The sequence below is a fragment of the Bufo bufo genome, chromosome 7, assembly GCF_905171765.1.
Source record: "Bufo bufo chromosome 7, aBufBuf1.1, whole genome shotgun sequence".
Lineage (NCBI taxonomy): Eukaryota > Metazoa > Chordata > Amphibia > Anura > Bufonidae > Bufo > Bufo bufo.
This window is the reverse complement of record NC_053395.1, coordinates 46,497,470-46,516,166: the sequence shown is the minus strand read 5'-3', so window position 1 is coordinate 46,516,166 and position 18,697 is coordinate 46,497,470. Positions and strand designations below refer to the sequence as shown.

Here is an 18,697-nt window from a genome sequence, read left to right as displayed (position 1 = left end):
AAAGTGAATTTTCAGCTTGAGGTTTTTGAAGCAGATATGGACTTTTTTTTCTGCTTCCCATTCATTTCAATGGGAGATTCAGCGCGGACTCTGCCCCAAGATAGGGCACACTGCTTCTTTTTTCCACATGTAAAAAAAGTGTTGCTTCCCATTGAAATGAATGGGAGGCTGTTTTGGGGTGTTTTTTGGACCAGATTTTGAGGCAGAAACGCTCCTAAATCAGCACCAAAAACGCTGTGTGAACTGTCCCTAATAAATCCGTCTTCTCTAAACCCATTCATCGCAGTCTGCAGGTTTCTGATGCAGCAAGCTGCCACCCATAGCACCACAAAATCTACTGCACCCATATGAAAAATAAATAAATAAATGACTAAAAACTGTAGCTGAGTCGTGGAAGGGTAAAGCAAAGGACGTCAAATAGAAAAAATATATATCTGTATCGAGGAAGTTACCCAACACTATGTGCGGTCTCCGACAATGTATTGCTACCAGGGTTCAGTTCCCTTTTCAGTAAAGCAATTAACCAAGAGACAAGAAATGGACACAAACTGCTTCGGAGGATGTATTTTTCTTCAGCTCCTGCTTCTACATTATCACCGAGGTAAGTGGAATACTCTACCATCTATAAAAGATCACAGGCTCAGATTTACTAGAAGAGCAGCCTTAAAGGGAGTCTTTCACCTAATCTGAGCGTTTTAGACTGCTCAGATCAGGTTATAGACTCTTTGACCCTCATTACAATGTTACCTTTGTTTTCTGTGACCCTCGTCCAGATATTGAAAAAAACACTTTTTAAAAGTATGCAAATGAGCTTCTGAAGGTGCCCAGGGGCGGCGTTACTGGGCGATGTGCCCAGAAAAACACACCTCTTTCAGCCCTCTGGCCCGCCCTTCTGTCCTATTATTACCTCCTCCTCTGCCTCCAGCCGGCGGACGTCACGAGCGGCAAGAGAAGAAGTCAGGCTGGGAACTGGCCCGCACCTGCGCACTGCTCTTCCCATTATGGGCAGAGGAACAGCTTTTCATATTGCGCATGCGCCGGCCAACTAAAGACAGCAGACCGGCGCATGCGCAATATGAAAAGCTGTTCCTCTGCCCATAATGGGAAGAGCAGTGCGCAGGTGCGGACCAGTTCCCAGCCTGACTTCTTCTCTTGCCGCTCGTGACGTCCGCCGGCTGGAGGCAGAGGAGGAGGTAATAATAGGACAGATTTTGCAGTTTGTAGACATAATACTGCAGCAATGCCTTTTATACCAAAACTAGGTATTACTAGGTACGCTATAAATTCTATTCATTACAGCTGAGGAGAGCAGTGGCTGCACCATCAGTCATATGCAGTGAAATGGTGTCGCTTCAGTAGGGAGTAATGCTGACAAAATCTGCAATTATTTTTGCCATACAGAAACCTGCTTCAATCTACAGCATTGGACTCTGACAGCATGATGGGAGTTGTAGTTTCAGCTGGAGAGCCAAACACGTATGGCATACACTGTGTAACACCTGCCCATAGACTGTGTTCCAGGTTTTCCCTGAGGATTTCTTTCACCCTAGCATCATTTATTTTTTAACTTTTGTAGAAAATGTCCTATCCTTGTCCGCAAAACAGACAAGAATAGGACATGTTCTATTTTATTTTATTTTATTTTTTTGCGGGGCCGCGGAACGGTCGTGCGGTTGCGGACAGCGCATTGGGGTGCTGTGCGTATCTTTTGTGACCTCACTGAAATGAGTGGGTCCATGTCCGACCCACATTCCACAAACAATCATCATCAGTCCAAATGGTCAAAGTTGACAATTTTATTGGACATTTATCTAGATCGTATTGGCAGCTTTAGAAGCAGGACATTCGTCAGTACCGATTTCTTTTCTTTATCCTTGGATTTACACGGTTGAAGTACTGATTTGTGTCAGGATACAATAGATGTCCATAAAGTCACAGGCTATTATAGTGAATTCTATGGTTTGTGGGACACCCTATGTGTCCCCAATACTGCAGGACCTAATGCTAGATAGGCCCAGGCTCTCGGTCCTCAAAGCCCACCGTTCCGAGAGCAGGGGGCACATTGGAAATAATTAATCTCGCCTCTGTTTGCACAGACACAACAAATGTGTCCAGCAGGGGGCAGTATCACACAGTGATGCTACCTCCTGCTCATCAAGAGACATGCTCAAGAAGACTGGAGTAGGGGAGTATTCTATGTGGGGGGTGGGTACATGAGGATGAGGTAGGAATTTTGTATGTTGGGGCATATAACAAGCACTTTATTCGAGAGTCTTGCTGAGTATAATGTAGAGGCTTTCATTTAAACTGCCCATACACATAAGATAACTGATGGCCAAAGCGGTGGATTTTGACCCTTTCGGCTAACCATGGCTCGAAAATAATACACAAATGTTCAAAATGACTGATGAATGCTGTCTAACAAAAATGTGATGTGTGGTGTTGGATTTTTTTTTAGCTGTGGCTTGCTGGAAATACAATAGTACTGCAGTTTAGCTAGTATCCTGTAGATGGCGTCATTGAGAGGGCTCCTATGGGTGGTGCCCCTCTTCTGTATGATTCAGAGTTGGAAAGTATTAGGCCTCTTTCACACGGGCGTTGCGGAAAAATATGCGGGTGCGTTGCGGGAACACCCGCGATTTTTCCGCGCGTGTGCAAAACATTGTAATGCATTTTGCACTCGCGTGAGAAAAATCGTGCGTGTTTGGTACCCAAACCCGAACTTCTTCACAGAAGTTCGGGCTTGGGATCGGTGTTCTGTAAATAGTATTATTTTCCCTTATAACATGGTTATAAGGGAAAATAATAGCATTCTGAATACAGAATGCTAAGTAAAACAGGGCTGGAGGGGGTTAAAAAAAAATAAAAAATCATTTAACTCACCTTAATCCACTTGCACGCGATGCCGGGCATCTCCGTCTGACTCTTTTACTGTATAGGACCTGTGGAGAGCGTTAACTATAGTTTAAGGACCTGGGATGACGTCACTATGGTCATCACATGGTACGTCACATGATCTTTTACCATGGTGAATCACCATGGTAAAAGATCATGTGACGTACCATGTGATGACCGGAGTGACGTCATCCCAGGTCCTTAAACTATAGTTAATGCTCTCCACAGGTCCTATACAGTAAAAGAGTCAGACGGAGATGCCCGGCATCGCGTGCAAGTGGATTAAGGTGAGTTAAATGATTTTTTATTTTTTTTAACCCCCTCCAGCCCTGTTTTACTTAGCATTCTGTATTCAGAATGCTATTATTTTCCCTTATAACCATGTTATAAGGGAAAATAATAAGGTTCGGGTCTCCATCCCGATAGTCTCCTAGCAACCGTGCGTGAAAATCGCACCGCATCCGCACTTGCTTGCGGATGCTTGCGATTTTCACGCAACCCCATTCATTTCTATGGGGCCTGCGTTACGTGAAAAACGCACAAAGAGGAGCATGCTGCGATTTTCACGCAACGCAAAAGTGATGCGTGAAAATCACCGCTCGTGTGCACAGCCCCATAGAAATGAATGGGTCAGTATTCAGTGCGGGTGCAATGCGTTCACCTCCCGCATCGCATCCGCGCGGAATACTCGCTCGTGTGAAAGGGGCCTTAAGGTATGTGCAGTATGTGTGAGGTTGAAATCAAACCTTTGCGGAACCAAATACAAATGCAGGAAAGAACTTCATAACAAGCAATTCTGTAACATGTCAATGGTCAATGCACTTTAAACAAACTATGCATAAATCAACAGTACAAGCTAATACATATAACTTTGTAATATATCAGACCCACATGAATGCTGTAATTATTGGTAAGTTTTCTATCTCAACCGAAGTGCTTTATTCACATCAATACTACTCAGTGCTTCTCTGAAAATGTCCTATGTGGTGCTCCTGCTGCTTCCGAGAGCTCATGCACACGACTATATGCACTTTGTGGTGCGCAAATGGCGAATCCGCAAAATAAGGATGTGTTCCGTGTCGCAACTGCATTTTTTATTTTTTTTAAAGTCAATAGGTCCGCATTTGGCACTTTTGTGGAACGGACCACTAACCTGTTGAAAACAATGGGTCCACAAATAAAAATGAGGACGACACACAGACCGCATCTATATTTTGTGGACCGTAAAATGGACACGATCATGTGCATGGGGCCTTAGGGAGTAGAATCTACTGTTTTCTCCAAGAGCAGCGAATGGGGAGATATCATTACAGCTAGTCTCCATCCAATAGCTTAAGGATAATTACAGATGGAGCCTGCATATGGGAAACGGGTAAAAAATGCCATATGTAGTGTTATTCCGCACGTACACACGACAACTTATAGAAAAATGTCATCTTAAAATCTAGGTACTGTTTAATACTGGAATCCATTTTTTATTTTATTTTTACAAGCGAGGGCACCGCCACTGTAGTAAGGAACAAAAGAAGATACAATGGCTACTGGTGGGACTGGCAATTTACTAACACTTTTTGGCCTCCTTGGATTATCACATGAAAATAACGCCATGGAAGAGCCATCAGTCTCAATATCACCATTTGCTTGTCCTCTAGGTGTCAGAAGTTGTACGGTGGAAGTGAAACAGGATAAGTTTTGTGAAGCATTACTGGACCAGAAAACTGCCAATGTATCGTGCTACTATAAGACCAGCAACTGTACCGGCAATGAGAAGATATCCTGGTTTCGATATCTTGTTTCTACAGCAGAAGAACTACAATTGAAAGGAAGTCGGTTTAAAGTTTTGGATAATAAGATCACCCTGAAGATTGAGAACATCGAAATCCAGGATAGTGGAATATACGTTTGTGGCGTAGCATTTGAAAAATATTCAAACCCCACTTCAAAGGTCACAGGACCAGGAACGATACTAACAGTACGAGGTAAAACTGGACACCTGCTGCCCCTGCCATAATGGACCATATATGGTGGGTGTGTCCCACATTTATACAAGATCTACACAAATTAGATACCTAGAGATACTGAGATGGATTTGTGGATTGAGGCAAAAAGAATTCAGCCTTTTAGAGAAGCTTAGAGATGCTTCAGGTAAAGGGTGGCACTAGAGCGTCTGATTGCCAGACATTGTGGCCTCAGTAGGACCCAAGATGTGACTGTCACTTTTCTAACCCAATTATTCGAATTGGTAAACTCCAATAAGAAAAATCTTTTTATTGTTTGTGTGCTCTATAAGGGTCCATTCACACGTCCGCAAAATGGGTCCGCATCCGTTCCGCAATTTTGCGGAACAGGTGCGGAACCATTAATTTTCAATGGGGCCGGAATGTGCTGTCTGCACTTCCGGATCTGCAACAAAAAAATAATAGAACATGTCCTATTCTTGTCCGCAATTGCGGACAAGAAAAAGCATTTTCTATGAGAGTGCCGGCGATGTGCGGTCCGCAAAACACATAAGGACGTGTGAATGGACCCATAGGCATCTTTCTGGTTTGCATCAACATTCTTTACAATAATCATTTATTAAGGTCGCTGTAATTTTCTAATTTTCTTTATTATTCCGGGCTGTGGTCACATGACCATGCAGCTCTTTCCTCTTTCTTATTTCCTGTGATGTCATGTCCATGGGTGGGGCTGTGATAGGGGAGGGTCTATGTAACTAGCTGGATGGGAGGAGCTATAACCTAAATGGGTTTTGTGGCAGGGAAAGGAGAAGTGCATCATGGTTTTGGTTGGATACAGGAACAGGAAGTGCTACATACAGGATGGAAACAAACCAGTGCGATTGGTTTACATGGTGAAAATGGGTCAGGAGAGTCCAAATTGAAAAAAAATAAAAAGTACATGAGCATATGTGTTAAAAACCAGAGTAATTCCGGCAAACGCTTGGCAGCTGAAGGCATCTGTGTTGGTCCCATGTTCATATGTGCCCACATTGCTGAGAAAAATGATGTTTTAATACATGCAAATGAGACTCTAGGAGCAACGGGGGCGTGGTCGTTACACCTAGAGGCTCTGCTCTCTCTGCAACTGGCGCCCTTTCCACTTTGATTGGCAGGGCTAGGTGTGATGACGTTTTTAGTGCCTAACCCTGTCAATCAAAGTGCAGAGAGCAGTTGCAGACTCCTGTTCCTCCATTACTGGGATGAACAGGTCGTCTCTTCCCTGCTCCTTGGTGAGGGATTACCAGGGCGACTTAGGGTTTCTAGGTATCCTGAGTATGAGTCGTCCTACCATCGGGGTCTGCTCATATGATGAGGAGTCAGGGAGAGGATTAGGGATGTTGTAGTTGCAGAGAGCAGAGCCTTTAGGTGTAACGGCCACGCCCCCGTTGCTCCTAGAGGCTTATTTTGTCACGGTCGACGGTGTACGCTGTGACACTGTTGCCACACTTGCGGTTGCCCGCGGCAACGTGTTGCTGTGAGAGCATGCGGTGGCAGTGTCTCGGCCTTCTGGGCGATTGCCGTGACATGGTTGCCACGCATGCTGTTGCCGGTGGTTACGTGGTTTAGTATGCTTGTGTGTGCACTTCCCCTTTAAGTTGCAGCCTCCCTCTGTCTGGTGCTGTAAGGGTTAACTCCCTGACTGGGTGTGGTCACTTGGCTTATACCTCCTGTGGCTTCCTGGCTGGAGTCAGTGGTACTTCAGCTGTTGTTGGTGCTGGAGCTCTGCTCCAGTCCAGGGTGTTCCATCTGTCCAGTGAAGGCCACCTTTGTGGTCATCAATGTTATCCCGATGTCTCCTTCCCTTTCTGTCCCTATTTGTATGGAGTGGGTTATGTTCAGGGTGTTTGTATGTCTAGTTTGGTGTTACATGTCTGGTGGTGTTTGGTGTCATGTTTACTAGACATTCCCCTGTCTCATGTTATTGCAGCTATGGGTGTCCTGGGTTCCTGTGTGGTTTGTGTCCTTTAATGTTGGTGTGGACAGCAGCACTTGTGCACGGGTTCCAGTCAGTGTGTCTGTGGCAGGTAAGTGTGTTATTGGTTTCGCTTACCGGCCATCTCCATATGCTGTATGTGTTCCCCTCTCCTTGCAGCCTGGCCTCAGAAAGAGACTCCTGTTCCCCCATGACTGGGATGAACAGGTCATCTCTTCCCTGCTCCTTGGTGAGAGATTACCAGGGCGACTTAGGGTCTCTAGGAATCCTGAGTATGAGACGTACTACCATTGGGGTCCGCTCATATGGTGAGGAGTCAGGGAGAGGATTAGGGACGCTGTAGGAGGTGACCTGCTCCCTTATTACTCCTTTTGGCCAGGCTGATTCCCTTTTACCCTTTGACGGCGCACGGTGGGGGGGTTTCCCCCACTCCCCATCATGACAGTATGACCACAACGGCTCCTTGCTTAGAGCCTTTGGAAGAGGGTCCAGCATGTGTTGCCTGCCATTTTCTGGCGCACATGCTTATCCCCCGGAGGGAGGGTAAAGGGGAGACGCTGTTAACAGTTCGGTTCCCTGTGACAGTTGGTTGCAATTGGTGTGATCCGTCACTGGTTTGCATTTCTCCTCGTCCATTTCTCAGTGGTTCAGGTTGCTTGTGTTGCGTGCCAGATGCATTCCTTTTGTGTACTGGCTGGGGATTGCTGGCAGTGACCAGCGGGGTCCGCTCATACGATGAGGAGTCAGGGAGAGGATTAGGGACGCTGTAGGAGGTGACCTGCTCCCTTATTACTCCTTTTGGCCAGGCTGATCCCCTTTTACAGCGCACGGTGGGGGGTTTCCCCCACTCCCCGCCGTGACACATTTGCATATATGAAAGCATCATTTTTCTCAACAATGCGGGCACATATGAACATGGGACCAACACAGATGCCAAGTGCCCATGTAACAGGTCAGCCAGTGTCATAGGTACAAACCTGCTGACAGATGCCCTTCTAAGTGATCAAACATATATCCCACTTGCCTCTCACAGAGATCATTCCTGACATAAGTACAAAGAGTAAAATCTCAGTAACTGGCATCCTTCTTCCATTGCAGAAAAGCCTGATGTGGTGGTTACACCAACCAATACTGCCTTAATAGTCCTGTGTGTGCTGCTTTTTATATATTTTATAGCAGTACTTTCTTTTTACCTGTTTAAGGTAAGTCCTCACATATCCTTGATCTATAACCTATACTAATATATATAATAATTATGCACTTTTCTGCTAATGTGATTCATTGAGGTTTATGAAAGACAAATCCCCAGATCATTAGATTCAGTATATTTGGGTTAGTTACCCGGCAATCAGCTTTATAGTTTCTTATAATTTATAATAATCATTATATCCTGATGGATCTATACACAACAATGTGAAAAAGTAATATTGTAGTGTAATTCATTGCTGGGATAGAGCGGCAGCCTTCACCTCTGGAGACACACGAGGTGGATGTCATTACACATGGTTACTGGGGTGACTGATTAGAACTGTGACTGAATTAAGCATTACCCAAAAGAGAATATAGGGGGGTCAATTACTAACTGACATACACCAGTTTTCTGCGGCGCAATCTGTGACTTTTCCCCGCTCACGCCAGGTCTAAAAAAGAGGGAGTGGGGTAGAAAATGTTCTAAATCTACGCCAGCAAGAAAGCTGTGGATGTGCCGAAGTTATGTAGAGGCCGGCGCCTCTACATAACTTCTGCGAATCCACCACCAGCGCAGGGGTTATTAAGACCGGTGTCTAAAATACCGGTCTTAAAAGGGGTTCGCCGGGCTTTTAATATTGATGACAGCATGTGCACACTGCGCGCACTTTCCCTTCATATAGCTGATCGGCCTGGGTGTTGGACCACCACCAATCGGATATTGATGACCTATCTTGAGAACAGGTCATCAATAATGTTGAGCGAACTTGTGTTTTAAGTTCGGGATCGGGTTATCAAAGAATCCCGTTATGGGTTCCGAATCCCATTATGGTCCGTGGTAGCGGAATCCATAACAGGATTCTTCGATAACCCAACAACGAACTTAAAACACAAGTTCGCTCAACACTAGTCATTAAAAGAGCGGAGAATCGCTTTAATAAATGACCCCCATCGTTTTTAACACCGTAAAAGGAAGCAGGGGCGTAACTACCAAAGCGGCAGACCATGAGACTGCTATAGGGCCCAGGGCAAGAGGGGGCCCAGTCTTAGTTGGGTATATCTCCTCTTCTACTGGAGGTAAAAACTTGGTCAGGACTCTACCCTCTAAAGCAGCGGTGGGGAACCATTTTGCTGCCAAGGGCCATTTGGATATTTGTAACATCATTCGGGGGCCATACAAAATTCTCAATAAAAATTTTTTACTGCTGTATTTGGTCAAACATATAATTGACTTAGGGATAAGTTACAGAAATTGCACTTCAATTAAAATAATCTAGAGGGCTGTATTTTTGCAGCACAAAATAGCGCCTGCACTATATATATACAGTATATTACATACAATACAGGCGCCATATTGACCACACATAGCAGTCTAATTTTTAAGTTCAGAATGTTACTTATTTGACATTAATGGCAGGAAGCTAAACCCAGGGGGTCCAGAGAGGGGTTCACCCAGCTTTCACTCTCCCTGCCTCTTTCTTCGCAACTGTCCCTGCCTTTGTCCCTTTCTCAGCAAAATATCTGCCCCCACCTCCATCAGCCTGAAATCAGCCTCCTATCAGACCCCCCAGGCCTACATCAGCCTCAGATCAGACTCCCATCAGACCTCTAAGCCTCAGATTAGACCCCAATCAGACCCTTCCTAGCTTCAGATCAGACTCCCATCAGACCCCCAGCCTCAGACCAGACCCGGATCAGACGCCCAGCCTCAGATCAGCCCCCATCAGACCCCCCAGGGTCAGATCAGCCCCTATAAGACCCCCCAGCCTCAGATCAGACCTTCATAATACCCTCCCTAGCCTCAGATCAGCCCCCATCAGACCCTCCCCAGCCTCAGATCAGCCCCCATCAGCCCCCCTAGTCTCAGATCAGACCCCTATCAAACCCCAGCCTCAGATCAGACACCCCCAGCCTCAGATCAGACCCTCCCAAGCCTCAGATCAGACCCCCATCAGACCCTCCCCACCCTCCTTTAGCCTCAGATCAGCCCCAATCAGACATCAGATCAGATACTGTATTTAAGATAAACAAATAAACTTACCTCTCCAGCTCCGTACGGCGCTGCCTCTTGGCAGATTCACTTACCCTCCCTGTTCTTCTTCCTGCCGCACTATATTGTCACCTCACACCGCACAGCGTCAGGTCATAGTGCACGTCTACGTGCACTGCGTCCTGACGCTGGATGTGTCAGGACACAGTGTGGGGCTAAAAGAAGACCAGGGAAGGTGAGGACAGCCAGTGCAGTGCTGTTCTCACCTTCCTGTGCCTCCCGTATGCTAATGACCGCTTCCATAATGGAAGGGGTCATAAGCATTTTCACATTATGTTCTGGCAGGGGGCCGGGGGCCACATGAAATGATACCGTGGGCCGCATACGGCCCTCGGGCCGGAGGTTCCCCACCCCTGCTCTAAAGGAACAACTTTTAGCAAATGAGGCGGTGGAAAAATGTCCCAAGGGTCATTGAAAGGGGTTTAGGCAGAAACCCTTCTGTCCTGTGTGGGGGGGCCTGGTTAGATCCTTGCTATGGGGCCCTTACTTCTCTATGTACGCCACTGACAGGAAGCTCTATTTAAAGCAGGGATACTCAATCTGTGGCTTTCCAGTTGTTGCAAAACTACAAGTCCCAGCATGCTCTAATAGCTGTAGGCTGTCCAGGCATGCTGAGAGTTGTAGTTTTGCAACAACTGGAGGGCAGCAGGTTGGGCATCCCTGATTTAAAGCAACTGTCCAGTCATAAGCTCAAATAAGATATGTAGGGACGATTACCTGCAATTTATTTTCCTCAGATCCTGTAGCGTGGCTGCGTTTTTAGCTCCTCAACGAAACGAATCCGGACCCATTAATTCTCTATGGGGCCAGAAGAGATGCGGACAGCACACAGTGTGCTGTCCGCATCCGCATTTCCGGTCCGCGGCTCCCGAAAAAATAAAACGTTCAATTCTTGTCAGGGGAATAGGCAGTTCTATGGGGGTGCCGGCCGGGAGTATTGCGGATCCGCAATACACTACGGACGTGTGAATGGACCCTTAGTGTAGAGCTGTGATCTGTGACTACAGCTGTTACAGTGCTTTCAGGGAGTCTGAGGTAGTCTTAGACACGCCTCCTGTCACATCATTGGTCCTGCTCTGTCCCTCCCCCTACAGCTCTGCCTCCTCAGACTGGCTGATGTCTATGGCAGTCTCACCAAGTCAGTGCAAAGAGGGAAGATTTCTATTACAACAAGGGAAAAATGCTTATAATGTACAGATTACTAAATCACCAGTGAGATTGGCAAGTAACAGCTTAACATGCACTGTGGGGAATGAGCCTTAGGATGGGAGAGAATGGAGGGTCTAATTCTGATAATCCAAAGCCTTCAGAGGGTTTCTGAAGTGCTTCTACTGCTTTGCTGTAGTGAATAAAGAGGGTCTCAGGGCCAGGACCTCCAATCAATATAAACTAATACAAAAAAACTAATTGCAAAGATAGAAACACTTTAAAGGCTGTGTACACCTTTGGGGGCAATTTTTTTTTAATATTATTGCATTGTACTTATTTTGACCAAAAAAAAATATATATATAAAAAAAAAATTGGAACCACTGTCTTTGTGCAGCTAGAAGGATCTGACTTTTCACTCTGTTCCGTCAGGCAGCTCAGCTGACGGCTCCTTATCTCTGACCTTATAAACAAGTGTTTATGACCTTTTAGTAATTTAGAGATAAGGGTTTATTAGATGACCGGCCCAAACTGAAAGTAAAAAGTAATAGTCACAACAGCTCGAAACACAACACTTGGTGACCGATTGGCTCAATATTTTTAATAAAGACCAATTAAAAAAATAATTTAGCCCAAAATGAGTAAAATGCAAATCATAAAAAAAATTTTCCCCCGAAGGTGTACAATACATAGCCTTTATAAGGAGCAATTTGCGATATTAAAGGTTTTCTGAGGCTTAGATATTGATCGCAACTCCTTAGGATATGTCATCAGTACCCGATCAATAGGGGTCCGACCTCCCCACTGATTTGCTGTTTTTCACTTGATTGAGCGTTAAGATGCAGTACCCCAGTATGGCCACTACACAGAGGATGGAACCTTGTGCTTCCAGTTCCGTACACTGTATAGTTTCCGGCCCAAGTTAGCAGCAACAGCTGATCAGTGGAGGGTGCTGGGTATCAAACCTCAACCAATCTGATATTGATGACCTACCCCGAGGATAGGCCATCAATGTCTAACACCCCCAAAAAAAAACTTTTAATACTCTTTAAGGTGGATCCAAAGGGACTGTACAGCATGCATTAGAAATACATGGCTGCTTTCTTCTACAGACAGTGCAGCTCGATCCAATCCACGTAAACGGGGCAGAGCTACAATACTGCACATAGCCCATATCTCTGGAGGAGACAGCCACGTCTTTTAAAATCTCACACAACCCCTTTAAATTACTGTAAAACACGATCACTTTTTTTTTTTGTCTCATTTGCCTCTTCTCGTTTAAAAGCTAATTATTAACCAAAATTCTAAAACTTTTCTAGTCAAAATGGAAAATCCCAAAATTCATACGAAAAAAACGTGGCTTCATCGTGGAAAAAGACGTAAGTGATCACATATTTGTTCTACATAATTCAGGAATTAAAAGGGGGCTGCCTGGGCAATAACATTGTAGACTAGTGTTAAAAATTAATGAAACAAGTAAAAATAAGAAATAATAATTAGAAAGGAAAAAAAATATATAAATGTTCTCAACTCACCCCCATTGGAGGTAGAAGTAGAGACCGATAGGGAAAGGGGAAGCATCAGAACAGGGGCGGAGGAGTGATTGGAGAGGGTAGTAGGATTTTCTTTTTGTTTTTACACCAATATTTTAACATATTGTGATCTAAAATATTTCTTCCTTCTTATAGAAAACTCACCGGCCAAGAAGTGTTTTTCAGACAATTGTAGCAGAATATCACAAGAGATACGATGAGAAAATCAGAAAACAAGTAAGTCATCTACATCTAGCCTAACTACAATGACAAACACTTGGATTTGCGAAAGTTGTCCCTTTGATAAGAAGTTGTTTTATGAAGAAAATCTCTGTCCTTGTGCCCCATTAGGGCACATTGATGACTTAAGCTGCCCATACACGCAAGATAAAAGTTGGCGAAATTTTTGGCCAACAACGTATGAAAACCTAATGCAAACTATTGCTGGCGACGGCCAGTGGCAATCTGCTCTCCTAATAGGTGATCTGCTCTGTGGAAAAGCTCACCTGTGGTCGGGCAAAAATACAAGTGTATTCCATAATCAGCCAAATTCGGCCGAACATTTGCCGTATTGTAAAAGCCCAGTGTCGTCTTCTCTCTCTCACTGGCTCCGTGATCGGCCAGTTTACCATTAGTAGATACAGCTATATTTGGTGTTATCTACCAAGAATCTCATGTTTTTTTTTGAGGGCCATACACATAGGATTTATTGGAAATGCTTCCACAATAAGCTGGGTCTGCAGATAAATACTTTGGGGTTTATTTATCAAGCAGAAATACGCCTAAATTAGGTGTATTTCAGGCTCTGATTTCTCTCCGCTCACGCTACGTCTAAAAATGGTGGGCGTAGAAAAAGGTCTAAATGTAAGACAGCTTGGAAGCCGTCTTAGATCCGGCAGGGTTCAACAAAAACGCTTCCGTTACTGATAATACAACTGTCTGCATCCGTTATGAACGGATCCGGTTGTATTATCTTTAACACAGCCAAGACTGATCAGTCATTAACTCCACTGAAAGTCAATGGGGGACGGATCCGTTTTCTATTGTGGCAGAGAAAACTGATCCGTCCCCATTGACTTGCATTGTGGGTAATCAGTCTTGCTCCGCATCCCAGGACAGAAAGCAAAATACAACATGTTGCGGTTTGCTCTCCTGTCTGGGAAAGCAACTAAACGGAACGGAATGTATTTTGGAGCATTCCGTTTCGTTCAGTTCAGTTTTGTCTCCATTGACAATGAATGGGGACAAAACGGAAGTGTTTTTTTTTCCAGTACTGAGCCCTTATGACGGAACTCAATACTGGAGAACTTAAACGCTAGTGTGAAGGTACCCTTAGAAACAGCACTGGATACACTGGCACCTCTACATAACTTCAGCAGATCCACTGCTGGGTATAGGGCGTATTAAGACTGGGGTCTAAATCGCCGGTCTTAATAAATGTACCTCTTTATTTCTATGGCTTGCTTCCAGGTGCCCATCCACATAAAACAGCTTTCATTGAACGCATAATTGTCAAATATCCTGAATTCGCCAGGTGCGTCCCTAATTTCAGAGACAGTCCGGCAAATTCGGGCTGTCCCAGGTCCAAAATGGGTGTTCCTGTGTAGAGTCGGGGAGTTCCTGGGGCAAGGTTTTGAATGACCCAATTTTACCAACCTAAGTGTTGGTAAGTACGCTCTTCTGTATGGGCCGGCTTTCATCTAACATGTATGGGGATGCCCCGAGTCTCCCCAATGGTGGCGGCCTATCTTACCTAAAACAATGGATTGGACAGTTAAATCCCAACTGCCTGATCTATATACCCCCCCCCCCCCCCCCAACATCTGCATTCAGGGGACCATCATACAGATTAGATGGTCAGCTGGTCCTGCCGAAATCTGCAGGATTAGAGTGCATTCACACAACCGTACGTATTCTGCAGTCCGCTAAACACAGATCAGCAGAAAATAGGGATGTTGTCTGTGTGACATCCATGTTTCCTCCGTATTTTTGGAGGATCCATTGCAACAATGCCTATTCTTGTCTGCAAAGGGACAAGAATAGGACATGTTCTATCTTTTTTGCAAGCACGGACATACAGATGCGGACGGCACATTTTCTGCGGCCCCAATGAAATGAATGGGTATACATCCAATCCGCAAAAAAGAGGATCGGATGTGGACCAAAAGTACAGTCATGTGAATGAGGCCTTAGCCAACAATAATCTAATGTGTATGGTCAGCTTAATCCCAGGTGAACAGCTGTTCTTGTGAGAGGCAACACATTTCCCAAAGTAGTGGTCAGCACCCATAAAAAACAAAATGGCCACCATGTAATACATGGTTACAGTAGCTTATACAGAGGGAGACGCTTTTTTCCCTAGCTCTACAACCTGACAAAGCAGGGGATCTCAAGGAGAGGACAAGCTCTACGATGTCCATGTGCTGGAAGGGTGCCCACATATGATGCAGCCTGGCCGCAGGATCCACAAGTGGATTATCGCTAATTGCTGGGCTGCTCCTATAATAGCTATTAATCCACCCGTGGGTCCTGTGGCCGCACTGCACCGTGTTAGGCATCTGCTCTCACAGAAATGTCAGAACGTACAGTTAGGTCCATAAATATTGGGAAATCTACACAATTCTAAGATTTTTGGCTCTATACACCACCACCATGGATTTGAAATGAAACGAACAAGATGTCCTAACTGCAGACTGTCAGCTTTAATTTGAGGCTATTTACATCCAAATCAGGTGAACGGTGCAGGAATTACAGCAGTTTGCATATGTGCCTCCCACTTGTTAAGGGACCAAAAGTAATGGGACAGAATAATAATCATAAATCAAACTTTCACTTTTTAATACTTGGTTGCAAATCCTTTGCAGTCAATTACAGCGGGAAGTCTGGAACGCATAGACATCAGAAGACGCTGGGTCTCATCCCTGGTGATGCTCTGCCAGGCCTCTACTGCAACTGTCTTCATTTCCTGCTTGTTCTTGGGGCATTTTCCCTTCAGTTTTGTCTTCAGCAAGTGAAATGCTCAATCAGATTCAGGTCAGGTGATTGACTTGGCCATTGCATAACATTCCACTTCTTTCCCTTAAAAAAAAACTCTTTGGTTGCTTTTGCAGTATGCTTTGGGTCATTGTCCATCTGCACTGTGAAGTGCCGTCCAATGAGTTCTGAAGCATTTGGCTGAATATGAGCAGATAATATTGCCCGAAACACTTCAGAATTCATCCTGCTGCTTTTGTCAGCAGTCACATCATCAATAAATACAAGAGAACCAGTTCCATTGGCAGCCATACATGCCCACGCCATGACACTACCACCACCATGCTTCACTGATGAGGTGGTATGCTTAGGATCATGAGCAGTTCCTTTCCTTCTCCATACTCTTCTCATCACTCTGGTAGAAGGTGATCTTGGTCTCATCTGTCCACACGATGTTGTTCCAGAACTGTGAAGGCTTTTTTAGATGTCGTTTGGCAAACTCTAATCTGGCCTTCCTGTTTTTGAGGCTCACCAATGGTTTACATCTTGTGGCGAACCCTCTGTATTCACTCTGGTGAAGTCTTCTCTTGATTGTTGACTTTGACACACATACACCTACCTCCTGGAGAGTGTTCTTGATCCAGCCAACTGTTGTGAAGGGTGTTTTCTTCACCAGGGAAAGAATTCTTCGGTCATCCACCACAGTTGTTTTCCGTGGTCTTCCGAATCTTTTGGTGTTGCTGAGCTCACCGGTGCGTTCCTTCTTTTTAAGAATGTTCTAACCAGTTGTTTTGGCCACACCTAATGTTTTTGCTATCTCTCTGATGGGTTTGTTGTGTTTCAGCCTAATGATGGCTTGCTTCACTGTTAATGACAGCTCTTTGGATCTCATCTTGAGAGTTGACAGCAACAGATTCCAAATGCAAATAGCACACTTGAAATGACCTCTGGACCTTTTATCTGCTCATTGTAATTGGGATAATGAGGGAATAACACACACCTGGCCATGGAACAGCTGAGAAGCCAATTGTCCCATTACTTTTGGTCCCTTAACAAGCAGGAGGCACATATGCAAACTGTTGTAATTCCTACACCGTTCACCTGATTTGGAGGTAAATACCCTCAAATTAAAGCTGACAGTCTGCAGGTAAAGCACATCTTGTTAGTTTCATTTCAAATCCATTGTGGTGGCGTATAGAGCCAAAAATGTTAGAATTGTGTCAATATTTATGGACCTGACTGTAGCAACAGACTATGTGAGCCATGTTGGGCCAACATTTATCTAATGTCCAGCTTAAAGGGGTTGTCAGAGTGGGGGGGGGAAAATTCACCTTTCTGAGCTACTGCTGACACTCTCAACCAGGCTGCAGCTGTGACTTGCCATATACCGCATGTCACTGCTGCAGCCAGTCCATGGCACACATCTTTTGAAAATCTCCTGCCACGTACGCTAAAACATACACTAACTTAGTCTCTGTCTGGATGCCAGCTAGTTTCCTGGCAGCCTCCCCTTCCGTAGGGCCAATCCCCCACACGCATACACTGTATTGGACATTTATTAAGACCGGAGTATTACACGCGGGTCTTAATCTGCCCAACCATGGCGTATACCAAATTTTCAGACCCTGACACCAGTTTTCTTATGTACAGGGGATGATAAATGCCCCCAATGTGTTGCTCCCGTTACAGCCCAGGATGACAGGTGAGTAAATGTTCTAGTTTCCTCCAAATCTCTTACTCCTTCTTAACCAAACCAGGTCATACAGGACGACAGCATCTACCAGAACACGCAAGATTTACACTCAAGCACAAGGCAGGAATGTATTGACTAAACGGCGAGATCAGAAGACCAAAAATCTGTAAAAAGTTATTAAAATATTTTAGTAATAAAACTTTACAAACGGTAGCTGCTCAGTGACTTTGTGTGAAAAGGATTAGAAGGATCATCAAGAAAGACATGTATAAGTGCCCCCAGAATGCTATTATTGCCGCATATGTGGGAGCCAAGCTTCAGAGCCATGTAGTCAGGTTTGTAGATTATATTCCCCAATACCCCCATTTTTATTTATTCCTTAGCATCCCCGGCTTCCACATGCATTTAGAAGTTACTCACCAGGCTCTTCATACAGTGAATACTATGGAGGCAATGAATGGAGAAGTGTCTACTGTGATCGATGGGGGTGCCACATATCGGATATGATAACCTATGCTCAGAATAGGGCATCGTTATCAATAGGGATGAGTGAATTGACTTCGGAAGAAACATCCAAAGTCGATTCACATAAAACTTTGTTTGAATACTGAACGGAGTGAGGGCTCCGTACAGCATTAGAATGTATTTGTTCAGATGAGCCGAAGTTTTTACTTCGCAAAGTCTCGCAAGACCTCTGGTAATAACTTCGCTCCGTACAGTATTCAAACAAACTTTTATCCAAATAGACTTTGGATGTTTCGTCCGAAGTCGATTCGCTCATCCTTAGTAGGGATGAGCGAATTTCATGTTATGAAATTCGTTTGTGCTTCGTTTGGTGGTAAAAGCAGCATTGCGTTATGGATTCCGTTACCACGGACCATAACGCAATTCTATGACGGAATGCTTTTAGTGGCATTCCGTTATTTATTCCGTCATAATAGAAGTCTATGGCCTGCATAACTGATCCGTCCCATTTCTGTTTTGCAGTAGAGGACTCCCCTGTATGACGGAAACGGGACGGATCCGTTCTGCAGCCCATAGACTTCTATTATGACGAAATGAATAACGGAATGCCTCTAAAGGCATTCCGTTTTACATTCAGTCATAGAATTGCGTCATGGTCCGTGGTAACGGAATCAATAATGCAATGCTGCTTTTACCACCAAATGAAGCTCAAACAAATTTCAAAATATGAAAATCGCTCATCCCTAATCCCTAGTTATCAATATCTACAGACTGTAATCCCCCTTTAATGGTGGTTACATCGTTTTTTTAAAAAATGATAG

General features: G+C 44.7%; 2 protein-coding genes across 3 annotated transcripts in view; one reads left to right on the top strand and one right to left on the bottom strand.

Annotated features, from left to right (window-relative positions):
- The window catches only part of METTL9 (methyltransferase like 9), a 37,365-nt gene that overhangs the window by 4,835 nt on the left and 13,833 nt on the right, over nucleotides 1–18,697 (bottom strand). The gene's annotated exons all lie outside the window — the stretch shown is intronic.
- On the top strand, nucleotides 259–17,614 carry IGSF6 (immunoglobulin superfamily member 6). 2 transcript variants are annotated; one of them, XM_040440460.1, is made up of 6 exons: nucleotides 259–601; nucleotides 4,548–4,874; nucleotides 7,927–8,030; nucleotides 12,533–12,592; nucleotides 12,902–12,982; nucleotides 17,476–17,614. In XM_040440460.1, the coding sequence occupies exons 1-6, from the start codon at nucleotides 478–480 to the stop codon at nucleotides 17,548–17,550; spliced, it is 771 nt and encodes a 256-aa protein (XP_040296394.1). In that variant the 5' UTR covers nucleotides 259–477; the 3' UTR covers nucleotides 17,551–17,614. The 2 variants fall into 2 exon arrangements, with proteins under 2 accessions (XP_040296394.1, XP_040296396.1); XM_040440462.1 differs by having other exon boundaries at nucleotides 274–601; nucleotides 17,485–17,614.

Bases quoted from the DNA above. Each gene is read 5' to 3' on its own strand.
- IGSF6 (XM_040440460.1), top strand. From the start codon at position 478: ATGTATTGCTACCAGGGTTCAGTTCCCTTTTCAGTAAAGCAATTAACC. The intron at 602-4,547 runs GTAAGTGGAATA...CTTGTCCTCTAG, and splicing joins GCTTCTACATTATCACCGAG to GTGTCAGAAGTTGTACGGTG. The intron at 12,593-12,901 runs GTAAGTGATCAC...TCCTTCTTATAG, and splicing joins GCTTCATCGTGGAAAAAGAC to AAAACTCACCGGCCAAGAAG.